This window comes from Rhea pennata, chromosome 15, assembly GCF_028389875.1.
Source record: "Rhea pennata isolate bPtePen1 chromosome 15, bPtePen1.pri, whole genome shotgun sequence".
Lineage (NCBI taxonomy): Eukaryota > Metazoa > Chordata > Aves > Rheiformes > Rheidae > Rhea > Rhea pennata.
In genome coordinates, this window is record NC_084677.1 from 10591823 (window position 1) to 10616798 (window position 24976).

Sequence of the window (24976 nt, forward strand, 5' to 3'; positions counted from 1 at the left end):
AACACAAGGTTTGTCCAGTTGCTTGCTGAAAACCAAAATAGTCATCTGACAAATGGACACTACTCTGTAAAGGCAAGATTTGTTGAGCTCCTGCTATTTGTCTGTCCTTCACAAATGACCTTTTTTCTCCTGCTAAGACTTCTTTCATACATTTAAAAATAAAACCCAAAACAGCAACAAAAAACAAAAAACGGAAACTTTTTATAAGGGAAGATTATATTAAACTTTATAGCTCTTCCTACTTATTGTATTCCATTGTAGGTCAAAGAGAGGGAAGAGATCATTTAGCTTGAATATGACTTGTCTCGGTCTCTCTCATAAGCTATAACTGGTCAGAAATTTATGAAATGTCAGTACATTGGACCCAAGACTATAGCTATAGTGTGTGCATCTGATTTGATACGAAGAGTTTCTCAGAATCTTTAGATTTGGGATGGAGGAAGTGGGTGGATTGATATGCCAGTGGTACAGCCTTGGTATGCCACTTGTACACCCTTAGCATGTCAGCATTTATACACTTCCATCCCACCCTGCAGCATATACCAGATAGCATGATAAAATTTGGGTAACCACAGCCGCGATCAAGAAATGTACAGGTTATCCATGTTCAGACTCTAAATGCCGTTCAAGGTTTGGAATTGAATGTTATCAGGCAGCAAGGGAAAAATGGCTAGGTTTTTCAAGAATAAGTGCAAAGATTTGAGTTTGTCCCACCATGCATGGGGAATTTATTTAAAATCCCCCAGACTTTGGAGATGGAGAGAGAACATTTTTCTACCGGTTACTATGACCTGGACTCCACATCATACTATAAATCTCCCCATGGATTTTCATAGAAATTCTGGGCTGAAGTGCGTCATAAGACTCGAAGGAAATCAGATAATGGTTGAGTCACTTGGTTCTGTCTGGGGCTCATTTGAGTGTCTTAGCGTGCCTTCATGGATATACTTGAGCTCTTTAAAAGGAGTAAGCAAAAGAAGTAATGAATGTGCTTTAAAGTCATGTTGATCTGGTTTCTTTGGGTTGTTTTTTTTTTTTTTGTTTGTTTTGTTTTGTTTTTTCTAATTGGATGCACTTTCATTGAGTTGATTGATGTTTCCTACCAGAACAGCTTTCTTCTGGGTAATGCTGATTGTACAGAACTCGCACCAGTCCATGAAGATAGCCATTTTCTCTGCATTTTGAATGAAGATCAGGTAAGCTTGCAAGCTGGTTAGGTCAGTGCTCAGCTTTACAGCTTCCTTGCTGGCAGGCTGCCTGCCTAGCTTTCTGGATGGCTGAGTCTTCAGTGATGGAGTTGGGTCCCTGGGAAACCAGTTGAGAAATGGAAAAATCTAATTTTGCTTCCTCTTCAAAGAGGGTTGCCTAAGAAATTCCCTCTTCTGGAAAATAAGATATGTATTTCTTTTTTAAGCTTTTCATTACAATTTGAAATGTGAAACATTTTCATAGAGAGAAAGTTAGTCTTCCAGGCATCTCTTTGCAGTAGATTGTCATTATCTTTTTTGAGAATTGAGTTTCCATGTTTTTGAGTGGAGCATAAGAACAGAATGTGCTAATTCTTAAACACTTTATATGAAACTTCAGATTTATTGTAAGCTAGTTCCCAAAAGATCATGGAGTGCTAAATGGTTTCTGTCAAATAAAATTTACCTCTTTCAGGAGAAAAAGCTTCCCAAGTTTTTTCCTGTGAAAACCTTAGGTTCCTAGGTGATTGCTGGTTTTATTTGGGGATAAAGGTCTGCTAATTCCTTGTCTGAATAGGTGAGAATTTTTGGTCCTTCTCCATAGGTAGGAGATTGCCAGAAAAACACGTGTCACCTAGGAAAAGCTATGTTTATAGTTTCTTGTTGGCAGGAATCTCATTCCATTGTTTACACAAGGGATCGCTGATCACAGTAGATATTCAAGTTGCTTGGTATATTTTTGGAGTTTTTTTTTTTTAACTGAATATTTACTGAAGACATGTGCCTAGTTATAACATACTTCATCATGATATAATGTGCAAGAAAGCATAGACAATCTGCTCATTAAAATATAAGAGTTTTAATTCAATCATTTATGTTTATATGAAAATCTCTTTACAGTATGCAAAAATTGGGTAATGTTCTACAATTGCATGTCAGACTGCAAGATTTCAGACTACTTTCCAAGGTCTTTTGTTGTGTAAATAACACAATAATAATTTCTTAAGGGATCATATTGGCATAATGAGAAGATTTTGGCAAGCACTCAGAAACTAGACACTCTACAATTGTCTATCTTGAAGATAATTTCACTCGTGTCATACTTTCTTTACTGCAATGGAAACAAGAAATAAAATCCAATGCAGAAAAAATATTTAGTGAGACTGTACTGTTTAATGAGCTGCAGCCCTGCTTTTCTAGAAGTGGAGATAAAAGCAGAGGCTGATGGATTTTGCCAAATCTGCCCTTTTTCTTTTTTTCTTTTTTTTTTCCCTATATTGTTGAAGAGTTTTCCAGCTGATCAAATTTGGCACAGTGTCTTTAATAACAACACTAAAAATTGTTTCCTTTTTAATTTTTGGTAGGACTCTTGATTGACTACACAAACTGCCTATTAATTTGGATTCTTTTTCTCTAACACAAGATTCCCTTTTTACCAGCTTATCTGGACACTTTCATTCCTGATGATAATATTAAACTCTGCCCAAGTCTGGTTTGCTTAAGGCTAAAATGGAGCTTTTTGTACCAAATAAAGATAAAAATAAACCTCTTTAGGCGATCAAGACATTAAGTCTTTAGACCAGCCCTTGTTAAGAGCAGGTCTCTGAATAAGGCCAGCTCTGTGTATAGCAGTGGTCCATTGGGTCCTGTGTTCACAACTGAGACTTAGAGATGATGCTACTAGTAAGAAAGTGGACAGGCTTCACCTCCTCTTTGGGCTCAGAATCACAGTGCTCCGAGAAAATCTGTGTGTTTGGCTTTTCCTGTATGAAGAGGCATGCTTCTAAACCTGGCTTGGCTTCTTTGTCAGTACTGGGGAAGTGTACATACTGCGCTCCAGTTCCTTAGTTTTAGATAGAACTAGGACCCTAATTTTCTGACAGTAAATAGAATAAAATCAGAGCTTGAAGCTAGAACCATTTCCCATTTGTAGTGTTTAATTTTACTTTTTTAGCAAGCCAGCAAAATCTTCTGTCAAATGAAGATGCTGAAGTGAAGTTTCCCCTTTTTTTTTTTCTCATTGTGTATGTTTGTGCAACTGATTTGTAATTAGGTCAAAAATTAATCTTTCCGTGAACGTATTATTGAAGCAGTGGAGGCAAAAATAGGGAAGATTTCTTCCCCCAAACCAAAGACGCGTCATGTCATATCATTACAATGAAGCCTTTGAAAATCCAGACTACCAATTCTCTGAAACTCTGGAAATGGACAGAGGGTAAGTTTGTATAATTTTACTGTTGTGACTATTCCATAGCAAATGGAATTCTGTATTTGTAATGCAGAAGTTTGGTTTTTTGTTTTTTTTTCCCCCATCTCCACAGTTTTAATTTGAGAAATTCTTTTAATTCCTCCTTTATGCTTCCATTCTCGGATAAAGATTTTTAAAGCTGTGCATCAGGAAGCTGGTGTTCAAGAGAAATGTTTGCTTTTTACATGTTATATGAATTTACCAGTTAAATGTATTTTAGAATTTATGGCATAAACATCGTGGGTATATTTCTGTTTCAATAGTTTTCACAATGTGTCATAATCTTGGATATCCTCATTTTCCAAATGCATAATGCATATTTAAGTAGACTTCATATTGATTTCAGGTGGAGAAAGGTTTTAGTCTTTCTAATTCAGATGATGATCAAATCAGAATTATGATAGCAGAGTTCTAGATACAAGTCTGAGTTTGTTTTATATTACACTCAAACTTGATGATAAAAGGTAACAATTTATTAAGACTATCTCTTCAAAGATAGTCTCTTCTATTGTCTCTCTGGCACTCAGGGCTTTCCTTTTTGTTGCTCTTACAGGAGGAATTCTCAAAAGAATCAGTTCTCTCACCAAAACCCCTACAATTCTTCACCAAATGGTTCCTACAGAGAGCAAAGTGGAAGAGGACAGAATTATCCTCCAGACATACCAATGACCTCCATGAGACATGGCTCTGAATACAGCCAAAGTTTACCAAGAGTAGCTGCTTTAAGCAGAAGTTCACATGGAAATTGCCAAGGTATGTAATTTCTCATATAAACAGCTTATAAAAACACTGAACCAAGTAACTGACCACCCTGTATTGAGGGAGTCCTATAGTTCTGGAAGACTTAAGTCTCTGTATATCTTTGTATCCGGTGGCAGTGGTTTTTCCTTCCCTTTTTTCTTAAGCAGAATTCAGATGTTACATTAGCAGGTCAGTTGAGAAAAGTAAACACAGGCTTTTGTGGGCTGCATAATTCATTGACTACTAAAATGCACATTGGAACAAGGTATAGGATTTTTGGTTTGGAATATATTGCTCTGTTTGCAGTAGAGCTGTATTTAATTAACAAGTCTGATGTTTAGTGTTTGTAAATAATCCATAGTAGCAGAAGACTTTCTGTATAATTCTGATTGTCTTCAACAGACAATCTTTCCTTTGAGCCTGAGGAAGAACTGGCATACAGCACACCTTCTACTTTCCACCCACTGGATCATCCCTCTACCCGCAGGCTTTCCAGTGCATCTGAAGGTAAGACATAAAATTTGTGGTGAATTGGAATATTGAATGTCAGCCTCACTCCCACCCCCCAGAATAATAATCATTTTAAAGCCTTCCAGTTTAGGTATGAAGTTCTTAATGTAATAGAATTTATGCTTTATGAGTCCTCTTATTTTACCATCCTGCATCATTGTAGCTGAATTTTTCAACGTCGGGAAAGAGTGGATTTCCAGTGTAATTGACTAGAGGATAAGTGTCTAGGTGATGTAGGTCCAAGAAGTGTCTCCACAAGCAGACACAGATGATTTTCTGATTCCTTTAAATTGCTACAAAGAAAGTTGGCTCAAAACAGAAATGATACTAAGTTTGGGGGACCAACTGACCTAAACAATGCATCTGGTGAAGATCTGCAATGTGAGCATTAACTAACAGATACATCACACCACTGAGGCCACATAAACTACAGCGCTCCAGTTCAGAAGGAGGATGTAATGTTGAGCAGATTGGCCATTAGCTTACCAGAAAGAAGAGGCAAAGAAAACTGTGGTCTAACTCATCTTTTTCATATCTGGAAGGTGGATGGTTTGGGATACAGTCACTAGTGTTTGAATAATGGCATGAAAGAAGGTTGATGCATTGAGTGCTGTGGGAATAGCTGTGGGTTGGCCCCAGGGCCTAGGTATCTGTACTTACTAAGCAGTGCGTGTTGTTCAGTTAGCTGTTTTCAGAGACGCAACAGAAGACGAACTGATAAGACCTTCATGACATCTTGGAGCCTTTCTGAAACAGACCAAGCACACAAAGAAGGTGGGAGTTTAGAGAAATGGTTCAACATTTATGTAGCATCTTGCACAAGGATGATGTGGTTGATACTGTTCTTAGTTTATTTTCAGAATTGTGTATACAACCTTGCTGTTATGTGAACAACTTGGCTTGTCTTAACACAAGTAATGCATCTTTTATATTCTGCTAGCATGCTGAAATCCCACAATAAGTGAAGCACAGTACCATGCTAATATATGCTAACTTGTAGAAAGAAATGCTAAACTATTAGGATTTGCTTGGCCAACTAATGAATCATCTTCAGCTGCTGTATATCTGGAATTAGCATCAAATTCCAACTATATAAAGACAGCTTTATAGTCAAGTAATACAGTTTTGGCTAATTCATACTTAGTGCTAAGTTTGGGTGCTAACATCAACTAAGATTATAGAATAAATAAAACAAAAGTTTAGCTTTCAAGTTAATATGCAATGTCTTAGAAATATAACTATTAAGCAGTGAATAAGCGATATACCAGACTTCTTGATTTTCAGTATTTTATTTTCCTTTATATTGCAGCTGTATGTATTAGCACTATACCAGCAATGGGCAAGAGTGATGTATGTGTTTTTCAGCATTCGATATTGTGCTACGTCCATGAATCTGTATTAGAGGACTGATGATACTAGGGATATTCAGAGGAGAATTATTAAGTTTCAGAACTTATTGCACTTTGGTAGTAGTGAAAATGGGAAATGTTATTATATCCATTTAAGACTTTGTATAAGAACTAATGTATTGTTATTATCCCAAATTTTGGATTTTCAATACTTTTTGTTCAGAAGCAAAGTTAGTTGGAAATCTTGTAAGCATGTCTACCCATGAAAGGATTAAAGCAATCCAGAAGATGCCAGAGACGATGAAAAAAAAGAGAGAGATCAGGTAATTTTCTGTTCAGTTTTACAGGCACTATAATTTTGGCATCTGGTTACCAAATGTGGATGTTTGCCTACTGCTCAGCCTTGGTTGGTCACTTTGAGGATGAAAGAACTGAAATTACTTTTTTAATGTGCTTTTCAAAAAGTAACATCTTTCAGGGAAAAATAATTTTAACTGAAAATTCATTTTTAACTGAAAAATTCAAAGTTCATTGTCCTTTCTGTGGATGCCTTGCTATTCTGTTTTATATTATCATGAGAGATATTGTTGTGAAGGATGACTTTTTTTTTCCCCAAAAGAAACTTAAATGTTGGACATTGAAAATGGAAAAGAGGCCACATTTTCTGAGCTGTTGCTTTGTTCATCACAGAATATATTTAAATCTATTCCCAGCAATAAGTTAGTTGAGGGTTTAGAACATGCTGTCATGGCTCAACTTGTAATGGACAAGGGCCATGGTATCAACTAATAGAAGATCGGTTAGAGCGATCTCCCTATTTCATTATTTTTCTGCTGTTCATAAGCACATGTATCACACTGTATTTGCAGCAGCTTCTTTGACTTCTTGACTTTAAGTACAGCCCTGACTATAATGCTTGTCAGCTGCTGCCCTGCTCTTCCACAGGAATAAAGTTCTTAAAGAAATAACAAAAAAATCAGGGAGCCGCAGAAATCAATTCAACTGCTGTACACAGTGTCTGCGCAGAATGGCAGTGGTAAGTGTCACGCATTTCTGTCAATCACAGTAGAGTAAACAACTTTAGCTACAGTGTCGTTACCATCTCCTGAGGTCTTTGGTATCCTGCTTCATGTTGCTTACGAAAGAAACAGTTAATTGCTGCAGTAATGACTTGCGTTATGGTAGCACTTAGGAACACCAGCTAAGCATCCTAGAGCACATGTAGTGGGAGAGATGTCTTCCTGTCATCAAAACATAAATGTAAAAGATGTCAGGCTGTATTATGTGAATTTGAGTCCTGTGTAAGGCTGCTTGTGGAGATTCATTCTCTTTCTCCTCTCTTGCTCTTTAGTCATATCGACGATTTAGGAATAGCTTGTCAGAATACTTTTACCTACTGCAATTACGGCACAAGACTCTGAAGATCATTGGTGGCAAGTTTGGAACCAGTGTTCTTTCTTACTTTGTTTTCTTGAAGTGGCTGCTTACTTTCAACATCTTCTCATTCCTCATAAACTTCAGTTTCATAACAGTCCCTCAGTTTGTTGCAGCAGAACCGAATAATCTTTCATTCTCGGGTCTGGAACTGATCACTGGAGCTGTAAGTATGTAACAGCAGATTTATGCTATCGTGTGCAAGCAGTTATACTTTAAAAATCCTTGATAGAGTTAAAAAGGAATTATTTCTTCTTAAAGGATGGAGTTAAATTTTTATATTACTAGAAAATATTTAGTGCACATTTGGGAAAAGGAACTGTTACAAACATTGGCCTAGAGTGAGATGAATGGATCTCATTCTGATGCATATGTCATCCTGTCATCCTGAACACTGTGTTCAACAGTGTTTCAGAAATTCTTTAATCAGTCTCTGAGAATGCAGTGGAAGAACTTGAAGGAGCTTAAAGCCAGGCCTTCCTGAAACAGTCTTCAACAGAACATTTTTACCTATGCTAATTTTCCTCTGAAAATATAGTGCAAATTTCTGTGAACTTGGCTTGTTTCTTAAGCTTTGCTCCCACAAGGAGCGCACAGATCTCTGCAAGCCATTGAATTCACTGTGGCCTGTGAACAGGTGGATCTTTTCACTGTGTGTCAAGATCTTTATACTCAGGGAATAAAGTCCCAAACTTTTTTTAAAGGAGGATTTTTGTACTGCTCTAATTCTACTAGTATTTATCAACTGAGTGATCTGAAAAGAAGACTCATTATCTTTTTTCCTCTTTTGACTGTGGTAAAAATTATGTCAATTTTACTCATGTTAAAGGATTTATCCACTTAATAAACAGAACACTAGTCTTTTTAGTGCTTAGTTGAGAGCTTTTTAAAAAGTAAATGTGTGAGCTTTTCCCATGTAGAATTGCTTTTAAAGTGTTGCATTCTATAGTAATGCTGTTTACCTTTGCAAAGAAATGCCGCCATTGCAAGAGTTCAACTTATAGTAATTCAAGTGATAAATGTTGCATATTTCCTTCTTGTGTCCATCATAGTTGTTACAGTCTGTCACTGCAGCCTAAGAAAGAAGTAATTACAGTTTTCCCTCTTCAGAAATTTTTGGAGAAGATCAAATCCTGCAAATATGTTTAGTGCTCACCACCATCCCACATGAATTTTACAAGGATAAGAGTCATTATATGCCTCAAGAAGCCCTCAAAACTATGGAAGATTTTAGTAAATAGAAGAAGAATAAAAGGCCTGATACTAAGAAATTTTATCACAACAGTGATTTCACAGCAGGGAATGGGACTGCTCCCATTTCCGTGAACTGGGCTTCAGATGATGATATTTCATGCCGTATGCAGCTGACAAATGTTCTGAATGATGTCCATATCTTTTCAGGGTTATTTTCAAGAAACAGTGCTCTACTATGGCTTTTACACCAATGTTACAATCAGTAAGACAGAAAATGGTGCATCCTACAACATGCAGCTGGCCTATATCTTCACTGTTGGAATTTATTTTGTTATCTGTTTGTTTAGTTTAGTGTTCAGGTAAGCTGTACGTTCCTATTTCACTTGCTAAGTAAAATGGTGAGTAGGAGTAACTATGGGATGCTTTGACCTGAGTATCTTTTTGCAAGTCATTATTTCTACTTCTAGAATTTAAGTGGAAGATTCTGCTCAAAAGGCAGTGTCTGACATCAAACTTTTATTGGATGGATGAAGAATAACTGCAGAACAGAAAGGGCCATGCAGATAATCTTAGTTCAGACTAACGAATATCATGACCCCTCTTTTGTAAGCTGTTGCTTCTAATATCTTCTGGCATTAACATGGCCTTCCAAAGGCAAACATTGCCACAGCAACTCAGAGAAAGAAATGTAAAAGAGTTGCTTCTTAAATTAAAACTTACTTTCCATGTCTTCTGTGTGAGATGCTCTGACGTAGGTCCATTAGCAAAGGGGAGGGGTGGTAAGACAAATCCCCTTTCTTGTCTTGCTGTAAAGGCTTGGTGTATTTCTCCATTACCTATCTCACAAATTTAATTTTCATTGCAGCATGGCAAAATACTTTCGCAAGAACTTCATTAACCCTCAGACATACTCTGGAAATGCTAGCAAACTTCTTTGCACTTGGGATTTTAATATAACTAATGAAAAAGCTGTGAAGCTGAAGCAAAAGAACCTCAGCACACAAATAAAGGTACAGAACAAGGAGGCTGGTTTGTGTGTACAAATAAGCCTCTGACAGAATGACTCAGGCATGCTAGTCCTGTTCATACTAGACTTAAATCTTCCTGATTAAGTTTGATTTTGTTTGAACTCCTGGACTTGACTTTGCAAATTGTTTTTCTTCTCTTTAAGCTACATATAAATATTTGTATTTATTATTCTATGAATCTATGTGACTATTAAATATTTGCCAGAGTATTTTTTTCTGCTACTTTTTTCTTGCTCTTTAACTATTTCATAAACAGAAGGCAGAATTGTGATCTTAGCTATGAAATATAGTGCAACTGTTGAGAAATAACTTTTAGGGTAGGAATACAAAATTGTCGGTAAATGTTCCCAAGTTATTACTGCACTCATCTTTTAAAGAAATTATCTTTGCTTCAGTACTTTCCTTCAAGTACTTTAAATAGGTTTTGCTTTATGCTATTGGCTGAGGAATTCTGAGCATTTGTTTCCTTGCAGGAAGCCCTCTTTGAAGTAAACCAAGAAGTTCTGAAATTTTCTTTTAAGGAAAGAGTTATTCATGTTACTATTCATCTTGCTTCTTGGGTTGCTTCCCTGGGAACTGCAGTAGCTGCTTGTGCCGGTGTTTACTTCCTCTCCATTAATAATCTAGAGGTGAGCATGGATTTTGCAGTCTTTTTTGATGCATTTTTCACATGGATATCTTAGACTGAATGTAAGCAGTGGACTGTTCACAACTAAGACAGTAGGGAAGCATAGCTGTTGTTTCTGCTGATCCACACAAGCTCTGCTGTACCTAAAAAGCTGCTTTGGAAAGATGCACACTACTGGGAACTGTGGAAAGACTGTAGGATCTGAGAGGTCCGAGCACATTCCCCCTGCACCAGAGGTCTGACTGCCTGGTCTTATGGCCAATTTAGAGATAGTGCAGCTGGTGGTCTTGAAAGAAAGAGCTAGAAGATGCCTCTGCAAGTCCTGCCCTTCTGCTTAAGAGCTGCCTTTAAGATGAGGCTTAAAAGCCTCTCGTCCTTGGTCCCCAGCTGAGCTACACTGCAGCTATGCTGCAACCAGGCCCATGCCTGGCCAAATGCCCCGTTAATCCAGATGCTGTCCCCCAGACTTGGCTTCCTGGCTTGACCTTGGATCTGCCCCATCACTATGGACTCGTCTGGTAATCTGAACTGTTGGCTGAACCTGGTGACAGTCACTGTACCTGCTCCATTTGCCTTACTCAAGTGCTGGAGGACTCCTCCTGCGTCAGAGAGGGCACTGCCTCTGTGTTGCTTACCATGCCTGACTCCCAACTCACCTTCCCTTGTGGAGCAGCCTGGTTGTGCTGGTTCCTGGCAGTGCCTCACCCTGCCAGAGGTCACTACGCACCCTGATCTCCAACCTGTGCCTGGCTGGCACAACCGCTCTAGTAGCTGCTCCCTATCCCAGCTTAGGTTCGATGATCCTAAAATGATGAAAAGTATAACTTTTATGCTTATAATAGAAGGTTTTACTAATGTGGATCCTCTGAATGACACAGCAGATACTGCAACAGCTCTGAGGGAGCATCTGTGGGTGGATTAGGAGCAATAACTATTTCATCGAGATCAGCACTAACTTGAAGGATTGGGGACCTCACCCAGAAAGGCAATCCTTTATTTTATGTAGTACAAGAACTTTAGCAAAAGACATGCCCTTTGGATCTCTTCAATCTAGTGCGGAGGGGGAGGGTAAGATGGAGTACAGGAAACATGGTGAGCCTAGCACAGCACAGCCTGTCAGGTTGATCAGTTCCATGTAGATGTAACATTATTGTTGAGAAAATACGGAAAGATTGATTATACAGGAACAGAGCCTTCTATTCCCTGCAACAAATGCTTAAATGTGTCCTGAGATAGGACGTTGCCTTGTAATTGCATTGAAACGTTCATTTGATAGCAATGTGTTCATGTGTTACGGACTTTTCAACTTCTGTCAAAACCATCGTTGTTATATGAGGTATCGAGATGACAACAAAATCCCTAGGAGTGGGGAGAGAATGCAGTCAGGGCCCTGATAAAGACTTAGGTCTAATTTGAATTTTATTTATATTATTTCATTGATACTACAGAGCAGAATAATGAGATGGTGAGGAAGTTTCTTTCCATATGATCATTTGCCCAGCCTGGGGTACCAGTCCACTTCAGATCTGCTGACACTGCTCCCTATATTTGTATAAGACAGGGAAAAGAGAAGGGTATTCTGCTGCAAAACATGGGCCCATAGAAGTGGTAGTCTCCAGTGAGCAAGTTATGCCTCTCCAAGAAAATATAAGGAGGTGTGTCTTCTGTGGATACAATTTGAGGTAGTATTTTACTTGAGACTCTAATTTTTTTGTTGCCGTTGTTCTGTTTTTTCTCCTCTCAAAGCTGTTCACGAAAGAGCATAAAAATGACCTGGAGAGCCAAGCTGCCATGTTGGTGCTACCCATTGTTGCCTCTCTCCTCAACGCGTTCATCCCGTTCTTCTACTCATGGCTTGGACTCCTGGAGAAATTTCAGAATCCCAAACACCAGATATATGTCACTATTACTAGGTACTGTTGCTAACTCCTCTTAATGCTTTTTGCCTGAAGTTGATTGACTCTTCTTTTGGACAGATGACTGTCTAGGTGGCATTGGCAGGCAGTGGTGAGCAATGGAGCAGAAGAATTTGTCTTCTCCAGAGTTTTGTACACTGCCTTCCTCCCATGTGAAGCTCACACATCCAGTCAGCATACATCATATAACAACGATGGTTTTGACAGAAGTTGAAAAGTCCGTAACACATGAACACATTGCTATCAAACGAACGTTTCAACGCAATTACAAGGCAACGTCCTATCTCAGGACACATTTAAGCAGGTCTCCAGGTCTGCTTAGTGGGTACCTGAGCCAAGGTTGTCACGGCCAGGTCCTTTTCTGCCAGGACAGTAGAATAATGCTGCACCTGAGCTCTAAGGAGAGCTCCTATTAGTCCTGGCACTGTGCAGTACTATTGTTACTATAAAAAGAGGTAATAATGCGTGACCTGTGGTCATTCTGCCACCATTCCTTTCAATAAGCTTATGAGCCAGCTGTCAGTGCAGTTACTGTTACTTTTTCTTTCTAGAAATATCATCCTGAAAATATCAATTGTTGGAATACTGTGCTGCTACTGGCTTAACATTGTGGCTGCATCAGAGTCACAGGTAAAGTTTCAGAAATACAAATCTTTGACTTAAAATATCAGGTCAGGAACCACTTTGATAATAGGCTTGCTCCAGCAAAGCAAAATATTTGCAGTCTCTTGTACAACTGAATTTGCCATCCCAACATTTCTTTATTAGAATCTCTAGAGAAATGAGCTGTGTGGTTTTTTTTTTTTTTTTTTTTTTTTTTTTTTTTTTTAAGTTACTCAATTCAGGTCTAAGCTTATTTGCAGCATGGCTCAAAGAGATCAGCTGTGATTAGTTAGGATGCTAACAAGTATTTGGTCCTGGCCCAGACTTCAAATGCCATAGCATTAGTGAAGAATGTGTGAATTGCATATTTTTTTTTACTTCTGGGTATGCATGCGCTTTTTTGGTTTCCTTTTTCAAAGTGTTGGGAAACTCTGGTTGGCCAAGATATCTATCGTCTTGTTCTGGTTGACTTCATATTCTGTTTACTTGGCTGTTTCTTTGGAGAATTTGTACGAAGGTAAGTATTTTTTTTTTTATTTTGTTTTTGTTCATAAAGGTTGGTGACAGAGATGTGGTCCTTCCTTTCCAATGTGAGAAAAGTACAGCAGAAGCACATTTGTGGCACAATTGATGCTTCCTTGGTTGTTTCCACGAGGCCTAGTCTCTGGGTGCCTGCCTTGGTTTTCTTTATCCTAGTTCCTTCTTAGGAGGAGGAGATCAGAGTACTGTTCTGCTCTCCAAACATGTCCTTTTTTCCTTTGGATGGAAACCAGGCATGGAGGGAAACCACAGTGTACTCTGGTAGATCTCCTGAGTGGGGTGACAAAGGACCAGGAGTTGAGCCATGGGCAGAAAACACTGCTTTTCTGTATATGCACAGAAACACTACTAGTTTTCCTCAGTGTGCCCCTCTGTAATTGTTATCTATTAGTTATATTGCTTTACAGAGTGCACACAAGTTTAAAATCTTCTTTTAACAAGCCTTGATAAGGATGTAATATGACTTGCAAGTGTAGATTTCTGTACCATGGTATGTAGGGAAGTATTTTAACTGATACGAATTCAGCTAAGTGAATAAGCAGAAAGTCATTTACTTCTGAGATCTGCTAGGTGTTCCTTTCTGCTGCCAGGCATTATTTATGACTTGAGATAGTAGAGTGCTAGGTGTTTGTGAGCATTTAGAGTTCCCAGCAATAGCTCTGTGGGAAGTCCATGACTGTTTGCCTTTTGCATGAAACAATCACTGAATTGGTTTACAAGTTTGAACTTCTTAAGTTTTATGTTAATTAAACAACAAACAACATTGAGAAAACCTTGAAGACCTTCCCTGTACAGTTCTTACCTTTGATCTTTCTGTGTCCTCATGTTGTTCAGATAGGAAGCCAACTCCCAGCAAAAGGTCGCAGTACCAAACTGCAGTGTCAGCAGTGATAAATGTCATCCTGTAGGAGCTGTGGGAAAGCACCAGACTTACGGCCATAAAAGATTAAAAGTACAGTTGTTTGTGTTCAGAGACACCACCAACATGCTCTGCCCAGAAACCTTGTTGGTGATGCAGCTGACCAGATGGTACAAAGTCCAGTATTCAAGGCAAGATGGGAAAAGCTTTCCTCATATTGACACAAAAAAAGAAAAAAAAAAAGAAAAGGAAAAAAAAAAAAAAAGGAGAAAGTGAATCTAGCTCAGAGGAAATAAGGTGGTAAAATGAGATTGATTGTCCTCAGCAGGAATCCTCTGGGTACTTGCTTACCTGTCTGTGTCTGAGCTACTTGGGACTTTTCTTAGTTTGAAGTAGAGCATACTTCAGGATATGTTAAGAATATCATTCTATGAGATTTTTGATTGAGGCTGAGATTTTTCAGGACTCAGAAACTGAAAAGCTGTTACAGTTTTGTACTGAGGTAACTTGCAGTTTCAGTTGTTTAACCAGGAAAGTATGTTTATATTTAATGTAAATATATACACACACACATTTTTTAAGTTGCATGAAAAATATCCTAGGTCTTATTTCATTATTTTACTGTTTAATTTTTGATTTGCTATCTAATCAACAAGCTGCAGCTGCTTTACATGACGTGTGGTTAACGAAGTCCCCTGGATAGTTTATCACAGATGCCTGTATTCGTTAGGTTCTTTGCAGAGATTTCTGTAGAGGGTTTTATCACTTACTAAATGCTATTGTGTTTGATCTTTTTTTTTTCTCTACCCCCCAAGAATTATTGGAACTACAGTCTGTGTAAGCCTGGGGGTGCCAGAATTTGATGTTGCACGAAATGTTTTAGATTTGATCTATGCACAGACTTTGACCTGGTAAGTGGTAAGTTTACAGCCAAAGCTTTGTTTGTACTAAGAGTACCACAGAATGTCTTGACTGGTGCTTTTATGGGTGCTTTGCATCATGGAGGAAAAAACAGGATAAATGTATGAGACAGTATATTAAGTATCTTTGTAAATATTGTGACTTGTCCATTTTCTGTGCAGGTAACAGCAATAACTGTATTCAGAATCCATGCAAATTAGTCTACCTCATGGCTGCCTACTCTAGGAGAAAGCTGTAGAATGAACATCCTGGAGTTTTGCTTACGTACCTACTGGAATGGTGTTCCTATTGAAATAGTTTCAGTATTAAACACTGGAAAAGCTTCCTTATTTCTTCCTTCCTTCCTTCTAAGAATGTGTATGTTATTTAAATTATAAGAGATTTTTGCAGATATGTGTGAAACTATATCCGTATGTTTGGTTTGTAGTTGCATATTTTTGAAGGCTAACTTATTGATACAGGATCATTGTTAATATAACTACATCTACCAATAACTGAACACTGACTATATATAAAGACAGGATGATATTTTCTGCTTTTAGTGCAGTAAGCACAGTGCAGTGAACACTGAAGATATAACTTTTTTTTTTTTTTTTTTTCCCCGCTGAATCCTTTCTGGTAGGATTGGTATCTTCTTCTCGCCTCTGCTGCCTGGTATCCAGATGATATCATTTTCTATAGTATTTTATGTGAAAAAGGTAACAAGCTTTACCTGCATTCGTCATAAAGAACTATGCTGCTTAGAGCATTTGGCATCTTAGCAGGAATGAATTGGTGTAGAGTGCTGGGCCTCATTGGAGGCTGTGAGATTTGGAGTTTAAGGGAGTTTTAGTGAAATTAAAGTCTGGGGAAATTAAGGGGGCTGCATGTATGTGTACAGATACAGCCTGTCGATGGGACTTTGACTTTCTTACTCCCTCCTCTGCCCCCTCAGTAATCTAAATCTTAGCAAGAAGATTCAGCTAAAGATCTTGGTGGAATTTTCTTCTTTTCAGACTTCTTTTTTTCTAGTAGTGTGACCCAATGATAGATTATTTATTAGGGGGTTGAGTGGTTTGTAGTGTTGAATGTAGAACTGGAACAAAACTATAACTAGAGTCATTGATTCAAGCTTCCCGGAGCCCCCCAGCAGTGAAGCCATCAGGCCCTCACTTTGCCTCTTACTATTTGAAAGGCTGTACTTTTGAAATTTTAAAAAACTACAGTGTATCTATCCAAGAACTTCTTTTATAAGAATGTGAAACAATGGTGTTCCAGCAGTTGCCTCCAGAAATTTTAGCAGGGTTGACTTAAACTCAATGGAAGTAGAAGGTAGCACCATTCCAAGACTGGGAGTACTTTCATCTCTTTAAAGGTCAGTCTGATGATGAATTGTCAGCCCCCCCGCAAGGTCTGGAGAGCTGCTCAAATGACAACGTTCTTCATCTTCCTGCTGTTCTTTCCGTCCCTCGTTGGAGCCCTGTCTGTCATTGCAGTCACTATCTGGAGGTATGGAAGAACACTGAAGTTCAGGTTTACCATGTTATGCATTGATCTGATACCAGGCAAAGGAGTCAGTGTTTTTCTATGTATAAAAGATAAATCTGTATTAACTGCCTACGAAAGGTTTCAAATGTTCGTGAAATGTTCTGTGTTCTCAAAACAAATCACTCTTATTTTGCAAGAATGTGGTTAATACAAGATGTATGGAAGCATAAGCTGTCCCATAAGAGAGTAGGAGGAGAAACAAAGTTGCACTGAAGTTTTGGTTTTCTTTTTAGATGTCACAGCAAATTCTTTGATCTGGCTTTTCTCCTTCATCAAAGATTTGTGTGACCTAGCCCATTTCTGGGCTTATTTGCATTATAAGCCATACTGGGTCTATGAGGGAGAAACACCTGTAAAAACTCAATTCAGTCACCTTCTGGATTATTTTCCAAACTTCAAAGGCTCTCCTTGCAGCAAGTACTGAGCAATAATGCAGCTTGGTGGTTGTCAATATTTTAAAGCTACGTTGTTTGTGTGTCTGTTCTTCTGTGGTCACAGTAATGAGTGCAACACCAATATCCCCCCCTTTTTTTTCTTGGTAATTCTCAACCACATGGTTTCAGTATGTAGCAAAACAGGTGGCTACATCTGAAAGCAGGGTGAATGATATACTTCAGAGCAAATATCTCCAGATGCCAAGTGGGAGTTTCAGATTCTCTGAACTGGTTCAGTCTCAAAGCAACAACATTTTACTATCTCAGTTTGTCTGAAAACTCATTTTTGCGGAGGACTACCTTACTTCACTGCATCCTGTTGTTACTGAAAGCACATAGTGACTCAAGTTCTGGAAGGCAAGGTGGGATGATGGTTTTATTAAGGATCTATAATGCAACTTAGAAAGTTCAGATTTTCAAATTCCTGTAGCCTGTGCTATGTTGTTACTTGTAGGTTATTACATTTAGACTTGTCACATTTAGGTCAAGATTGCCTTTTAAAGGACTGGTACTGTTCCATTGCATTAGGGTCTCTTATCTCTGACTGCATGAGCTGGACTGGGTGCTTTATGGGCAAAATGTCACCCAAGTGAAAAACAAAAACAAAACAAAAAAACAAACAAACAAACAAAAAAAAAAAACAGCAACAAAAAGAGCAGACATAGATGATGGAAGTTCCCTAAGGCTCAAAAGAGACCAGAGGTCTATAGCAAACTAAGGAGCATCTTGGTGTGCAGATTGTTTAACTAAATCAGTGGTTGGTACCTGAAGCTTTTAATGTCTATTTTCTCATACTTTCAGGTTAAAACCTTCAAAAGAATGTGGTCCTTTCAGGGGTTTATCTTCTATGTATGCTGCAATCTCTGAATGGATAGAAATACTGAAAAATTACCCTGGCTCAAAATGGGTAGTATGGATCTACCAAAACTTATTTCAGAGTGAACTATTCTTCTTCATCCTCTCTATCCTTCTTCTGTAAGTACCTGCTAATCAAAAGCACTGAGGAAGAACCTGAAGGGGAAAGCTGGCTGTCATAGGCATTCTCTGCAGTGAAATTGTAGAGTATGTCTTAAAACATCAGAGTTAATATATTAGAAATTCATGTATTTGAAGTACATGAAGTTATAAAAGCTGTTCCTTTCATATTAGGATCCCAAAGCTCTTTACAAACCAGCTTCATGCTAACCTGGGGAGACATTGTTTTTGACTGACTTCTTCTAGTTTACTGATGCCAAGGCTTCCAGATCCTATTACCACTGGCGTGCTTAGCTTTAAGAACATCAGCAAACAGAAATGTGCTGCATACAATTGGCCAGATAAGTTGTGCCCCCTGCCCTCCGTGGTGAATGAATGAACAGAGAAAGGGCCAGCTTTCTCAAGCCTAGGTGATACCAGCTAGGTCTATACTAGAACCTTCCGCCAAAAGGCAGAAGTTCAAGGGGTGCTCGCTATGTCTTTTCTGACCACTTTCCAGCAGTTGAGTCATTTGTGGAGACGGTACCATGTAAAGAATATCTGAGCTATAGCGGGGACACTGCAGGGGAGGGCATGCTGCACACATGGTGTATTGCAGCATATTAAAGTGAGCACACCGTGTGGGGGAATGCTAAGAAAGAGGCTGCAGTCTACTTCCAACTAATCTCAAGTAAATTCAAATACCATCTCCTGGACCAAAATAATTTCTTTTGGCAAAAACAGTATGTGCTTGTATGCATATGCGATATACACCCCCTAGGAGGGTTTGATGTTATAGATGTACTGCTTGATACTTCTAGCATAGGCTGGGTCTTGCACACCTAAGGATCAAATGCTGTTCTCGTAAAACAATAAAGTTTCCATTGACTACTAGTGGATCCAGGATTTGCCTGGAAGCAGTAAGTATTCGGTGTTATGATTTAAGGCTCGTATGTCTAAGTAAACGATACAAGATGGGGTAAGAACAGTAGGTTCCTATATGTTATCAGAGATTCACCTTGTACTGTTGATCTACTTTAATTGTATTTGTGATCTTGAGTCAGAGCCCATAGATCTTTGCATCGTTTCTAGGAAAATATCTGAACTCATTTCATGTGTCTGCCATTCCATATGTAATGATACAGATAGATAGATAATTTAGTATATAAAATGCACAGGATAACTTTCCAGTTAGGCAATGAATGAGAGGAGATGCACATGGATATGAGTGCTCATCTTTTGGCCTTTATTTTCTTCTTTAGAATTATTACTTATCTTTACTGGCAAATAATAGAAGGAAGAAAGACCATGGTCAAGCTCTTACGTAAGCAAATTATTAATGTAAGTTTGACTTTCAGAATTCTTGTTAAAATTTGACTTTATTGATCGTATCATCCTCCTGTTGTGCAGTTGTAATATGCTTTTTCCTATGACTGTGGGGGAAAGTGAAAGCCCTCCCCAATAAGAATCATAGGGAAACTTAACTCACAAGCAAAAAGTTATTGAAAAATAATTTCACCTTCAAGCTATGCTACTGCAGCTTCCTTTGTAAGTACATTATTTTAGAATAAAAGGAATTTTAATGATTACTCTGGTCAATGGTTACTCATAGACAGGCCTTGAGCATCTCTCAAGAATGATTAATGTGTTCTAGCTAATGATCAAATATCTCTTCACCATAGGCAGGAAAAGATAAAATGTTTTTACTTGAAAAACTATGGGCACTACAGATGGCAAAACAAAACCTATCTGTACCAAGAGGACAAGACCGGCAGGTCAGTTTGGTAGTTCAGATATGTTTTACTGTTTTATGTTTACTGTTTTAATTACTTGCTTGTTATGATTTTGTGGGATTTCTCTGGTTTTGCAAATGAGCAGTCTTTTGGGATATGTCTGTATTAAAAACCTTACCTCAGTTGGTTGACTGCTGGTTAACTCCAGGCAGCTTACCAAAGTGATACCTTGGATATCCCATAGCTGCCTGCTCCAGACTAGGATTTAACCTGGGAAGGAGGTAGAGAGGTACTTACCCTCAATAGGTATTACTTATGATTAGGAAACTGAAAAAAAAAAAAAAAAAAAAAAATCCTGACCTAGGTGTAGTGATGGCCAGTAAAGGGTTCAGCCAGACTTGAGCCTTGCCTATATTAAGGAGGAGACTGTTTTCTTCCTGACTCCAGGTTTTCTTGGAGATTTTGGGTTTCTCTCCACTGTCTTTTCAGATGAATTAAACTGAGTGCCCCAACCTAACTCTGTTTTAAATCCCATCCAATGTTAAGATAGGCACGATTTCTAATCTCTTTAACTTGAATTTGTTTTTCATGTTATTACTGCCTGCTGAGCCAACAAATTAATGTTAAATTCTGCATATGTAGGTGCTGTGTGCTGTTTTCAGTTGAGTTGAGCAAAAAGTCTTTGACTCCCCTGGAGTGGGGGATCCCATGAAAAACAGTGTACCATTGCTTTTCAACTGCTGTTTCTACTCTACTTCCTCAGTGCCTTGTTAGAGCTTTGAAATAAGATAGGACTGTTTTTTCTTTTTTTTTCCCCTCACCCCCTTCAGGTTAGTCTCTGAAAAGTAGCAGGCCTGTATTTTGTCACATTCTGCTGCAAACTTATCCCTGCCGTGTTCCTAGCTGCTGCAGTCTCTAAATTCCTGTAGCAGGGAACAAGAACAAACACCTTTTTCCTCACAGATACCCTGTCTCTCCAGGCTCTCTCCCCCAAAGCCTTAGAAGACAAGGGAAACCAGCTGAAACAGCTGAAATAAGCAAAAATAAAAAATACTATGACAAAAGTAGCCTCTTCCAGGCAGGAAGCTCCATGTATCCAAAATCAGACAGCCTAGACCAACAAGGCTACTTTTCATAGCATCCTGCCTTACTGTCATGAGTCCTGCCCTTCCTGCACTAGCAGCACCTTATCTACTTCTGTTCCACCTGGTTATTTGTACATATGGTCTTACATTAACAGCTGAACTGTTTGTGTAACTCTTAACATGCCCAAGAGACCAGTCCGAGAATTAGAGGAGTTTCCAGCAGCAGAGTCTAAGAACAGGAGATTGAAAAGGGAAAACTGCAAATTTGTTTCTGTGTGGGTAACAAACCACCACCAAGTCCTTTCTGTCTTAGATCTGTCCTCCCCATACCTGAGTTCAGGGCTGTGGTATTACCTCACTAGGAGATAATCTAACAAAAACTGTGTGCAGTTTGCAAAGTGGAGGTTGTGTCCCTGTGTCACCACGAGATGGAGGCCTAGACCGGACACAGCCTCTGCTGTCAGGCGGTCTCTGCTCTGAGCCTGACAGATGGCTTTTTGGCTTCTAGCAGCTGCTTGTGCACAACTCACACTAATAAATTCAGGTGCTCAGGAGCTGTTTCCTCTCCCTCCTCCCCCCCAGGACCCAACAAAAATTGCTTTGCTTGGTGCTTCACAAGACAAACTTGATTCTTTCTCCTTCCACTGCATACCAGGGCACTATACTCCTTGCTCCCATCCCAGGTTTAACAGTGGACTTCCAGATTACTGTAGGGGACCGATTCCTCAAGGCTTGATAACCTGTTCCAAAACAAAGACCTCTTCATGTGCTGTGGTCCCTGCACAGACTTTCTCTTATTATAATCAGCCAGGTACCCCCTTGACTTCTCCAGACTGTCTTCTCCATTGCAGTGACCATGATGTTCCTTCTAGTACCATCAAATTGTACAGTAACTGAGGAAGGAAGGAAACTCTGAAGGTCATATAGTCCAGCCTCCTCTCAAAGCAGAGCCAAGCAGATCAAGTTCTAATACCAAGAACTGCTCGGCTCTGAAGGAAACACTTTGTCATGCCTCAGCCCACACGGGTGTCCTTGGACTGTCCTGTGCTAGATAAACCTCTTCAGATTAAATGAAGGGACTTAACATCTTGAATTTATAAAGTAAGGAGCATATTGAGGCATATGGTCCTCATGCTGCTTCAGTTTTTCTGTTGTTCTCTTTAAACCCAGATTGACTCAGGAAATGTTGAAATGTAGCAAAACTAGTTTAAAAAAAGACATACACAAAATAAAATAAACAAAATTCCACCCATATGATTGACGTTGGATGACATGGTACTGGATGTCATTAATGCCATCCAATCTCTGAGTGAAAATAAATACATCTGATTGTAAGTGGGAAGTTTGAAGTGAATGAACACTTTCTTGTGCTAGGAAATTTTCAAATACTAGAGACCCTGGAGGCACTGTCCAGACCACAGACAGCTGGGACTTCTGAGGGGAGGAGGGTTTAATAAGCTACCAACTGTGGATATTCTTGTAGTTGTTAAGGTCTGATGGACCTAAAAGGAGGGGCCAAAATAATTGAATTGTGGATCTAGAAGAAAGGACATGTCTCTAAAACAAGGGGTAACAGCCTTGGATGTGGATACTAACCAAAAAGTCATGATTGGAAGCCAGGAGATATTACTAATGTCAGCTCTCTTTTAGACAAGCTCTGCTTCATACCACTCATCTGCGCAACCTGCCCAGCATGTGCCAAACTACCTAGAAAGGACGTTTGACAGAAATCAAAATGCATCCTACGATGAGGTAAGATAGCTGAAGAAGGAAGTCTCTGCATGATTTCCCTATATAGAACTGTGATCATGATAAGGACAATGAGCATATGTTGAACAAAGATAACATCCTATGTGTGGAAAAAATTTAAAAAGATTGATTTGAATATAAAAATGTAACCAGAATATCTGTTGGAATACTCACATGCTTATAGACCTGCTTAAGATCTGAAGAAAGGGTATGATTTTGTTACTGGTAACTGGTACTTTTTTTAGATAACAGGCAGATGAGGAAAGCATACACCTAAATCTGACTGTGAATTCTGTTTCCAGTTTTCCTATTCTCCTGAGATCTTGGAGGGGATTGGCCTTCCACTCGGTAAGCAACAAATGCTAAACACAGAGAAAGCAACTCTCAGAAGTTCAACTCAGTAAAAATATTTGATTCAGGACAGACGCAGAATATAATAGCTTGATATAATAGACAAAATGTTATCATCTTGGCTAGAAGGAAAACAAAAAGAGTGGATTTCTAGGGCAAGTGTCTTCTAGCAGGGTATGCTTATTGGTAGCTTATTGTGATGGTGGTAATTAACTCCTGAAGTCTGATCACTAGCTTCTTCATACCAGAGCTGAATTGGGTTGGGAAAATGAGCCACTTTGCATTACAAGAGCAAGGAAGACAAGACTATTGCATCACATTAGATGTGTGCTTCACACCTTTGTGTGAATCCCAGCAGTGGTTATTAATGGTGTACAGTCCCTAGAACATCCTGTGTCCTACATAAAAATGGCTGGGGCATCTTGCATGGCAACTTCAATTCTTCCCAGTTCACGCAAACATCTTCCTTCATTCTAAGTACTGGACAGATCAGACATTTAAATAGTGTGGGGCTTTAAACAGCGGGTGGTTATTATACCTGCACCTAGCAAGGTTAACATCACTTCCTTTGTGAAAAATAGATGCAGAGACATCTCGGCCAAGTAGCAGGACAGGGGTGTCGGAAGCACTGGCACTTGCTCTGCGTGCTAGACGAGAAGCTGAAAGAGAAGACAAAGATTATGACGAGGATTTTTGACCATCACACAGAATGAACAAAGAATGTTGTTAATCATGGCCTGACGTTCTGCAGAAAGCAGTGTGGTTTTGCAGTAATGACTGAAAGAACCATTAAAATAATTTTGGAGATTTTTTTTCCCCAATGGAATAAAAATTTAAACAATACATTGCAAAATGCACTCTAATTGCACTCTAATTGCAGTTTATTATATGACCAGGAATATACTGCATGTTTGGTTTGGGAGTAGTGCAATCCTGGGGATAGTAAGCCTTCACCCAGGACTGGCTATTGCATCAATATAGTAAAGCTCCCTCCACAGCTGGTCAGTTGTCGTTGGCTAAATATAAAGAAACTTGTTCCTAATTGTAAATAAAGAACTTCGGACTAAAAGTATTTTTATATCAGTTATTTTGTTCCAACTGGTTTTATTTGATCTAATCAAAAACTGAGTATTGGTCAAATAAAGGTAGAGAGAAATTAAACTGCAGTTGTTTTTAATGACTCAGACATTGTAATGGCTGCAAAATAACTTGTATGAACAATTATGTTAAACCTCCGTTCCATTTTCGTTCCTTTTAGAGCCATTTTTATAAGGATTATCACAGTCACTCAAAACCAGTTTTGATGTTAGAAGCTTTCAGAACTTTACTTTTTTTTTTAAGGTAACTTTACTTTTAAAGGTCGGCTCACTTGTAACAAAAAGTGTGTGACATTTATCGTTTCCAAAGGATCGATTGGAAGTAACTAATTAGGGACTTTTCATCATATGGGGCTTTGAGACACTTGCTGCAGCTTCTTTATATTCAGAGCCACAACTTGGCTATGATCATAAATTTTAGATCTTTTTTGCCTGTTTTCTGCTTAGATACACATCTTCCTTCTTTTCACTTGCACTCAGCTCCTGAGATGTGCTTCACCTGGTAAAATGCTGTGAAACAGCAAGGCCAAGGGCAGGAAGGATTTATTATATACGTACTTGCACGTACTTCACTGTAGTGAAGCATGAAGAGTTCTAAAGCAACTTGAAGCAACACAAAAAAAAATGAAGCCTGAGCTGAGAGGCAGTGTTTTGAGTCTTCTAAATATGTTTCTTGTTCAAGAATATAACCTGGAATAAGGTGTTTGTATCTGGAAAGTGGGCTGTATTTTTGTTACTGGTTTCAGTCCTTCTCCCCTACTCTGCCCCTTTCAGATTTCTGCCTCTGGAAGACTGGGGGTTTTGTTTATTCCTCCCTAGCTACTTCAGACAGAACTTTCTGAAGGAAAGAGGCACATCTCTTCCTCAGGCTCATAGTTTAGGTTAAAG

The 24976-nt window shown here is 38.8% G+C and overlaps 1 protein-coding gene across 1 annotated transcript; it reads left to right on the forward strand.

The window, feature by feature from the left end:
* The first annotated feature begins 3328 nt into the window (after positions 1-3328).
* Positions 3329-23688, forward strand: TMC5 (transmembrane channel like 5). Its single transcript, XM_062588603.1, has 22 exons — positions 3329-3402; positions 3989-4188; positions 4579-4683; positions 5368-5460; positions 6259-6358; positions 6981-7071; positions 7387-7635; positions 8871-9022; positions 9529-9673; positions 10165-10320; positions 12066-12232; positions 12787-12865; positions 13258-13355; positions 15053-15148; positions 15781-15856; positions 16513-16646; positions 17921-18094; positions 19336-19414; positions 19756-19848; positions 22542-22643; positions 22943-22988; positions 23573-23688. Exons 1-22 carry the CDS (start codon positions 3329-3331, stop codon positions 23686-23688), a joined length of 2625 nt encoding a protein of 874 aa, XP_062444587.1.
* Positions 23689-24976: the final 1288 nt, after the last annotated feature.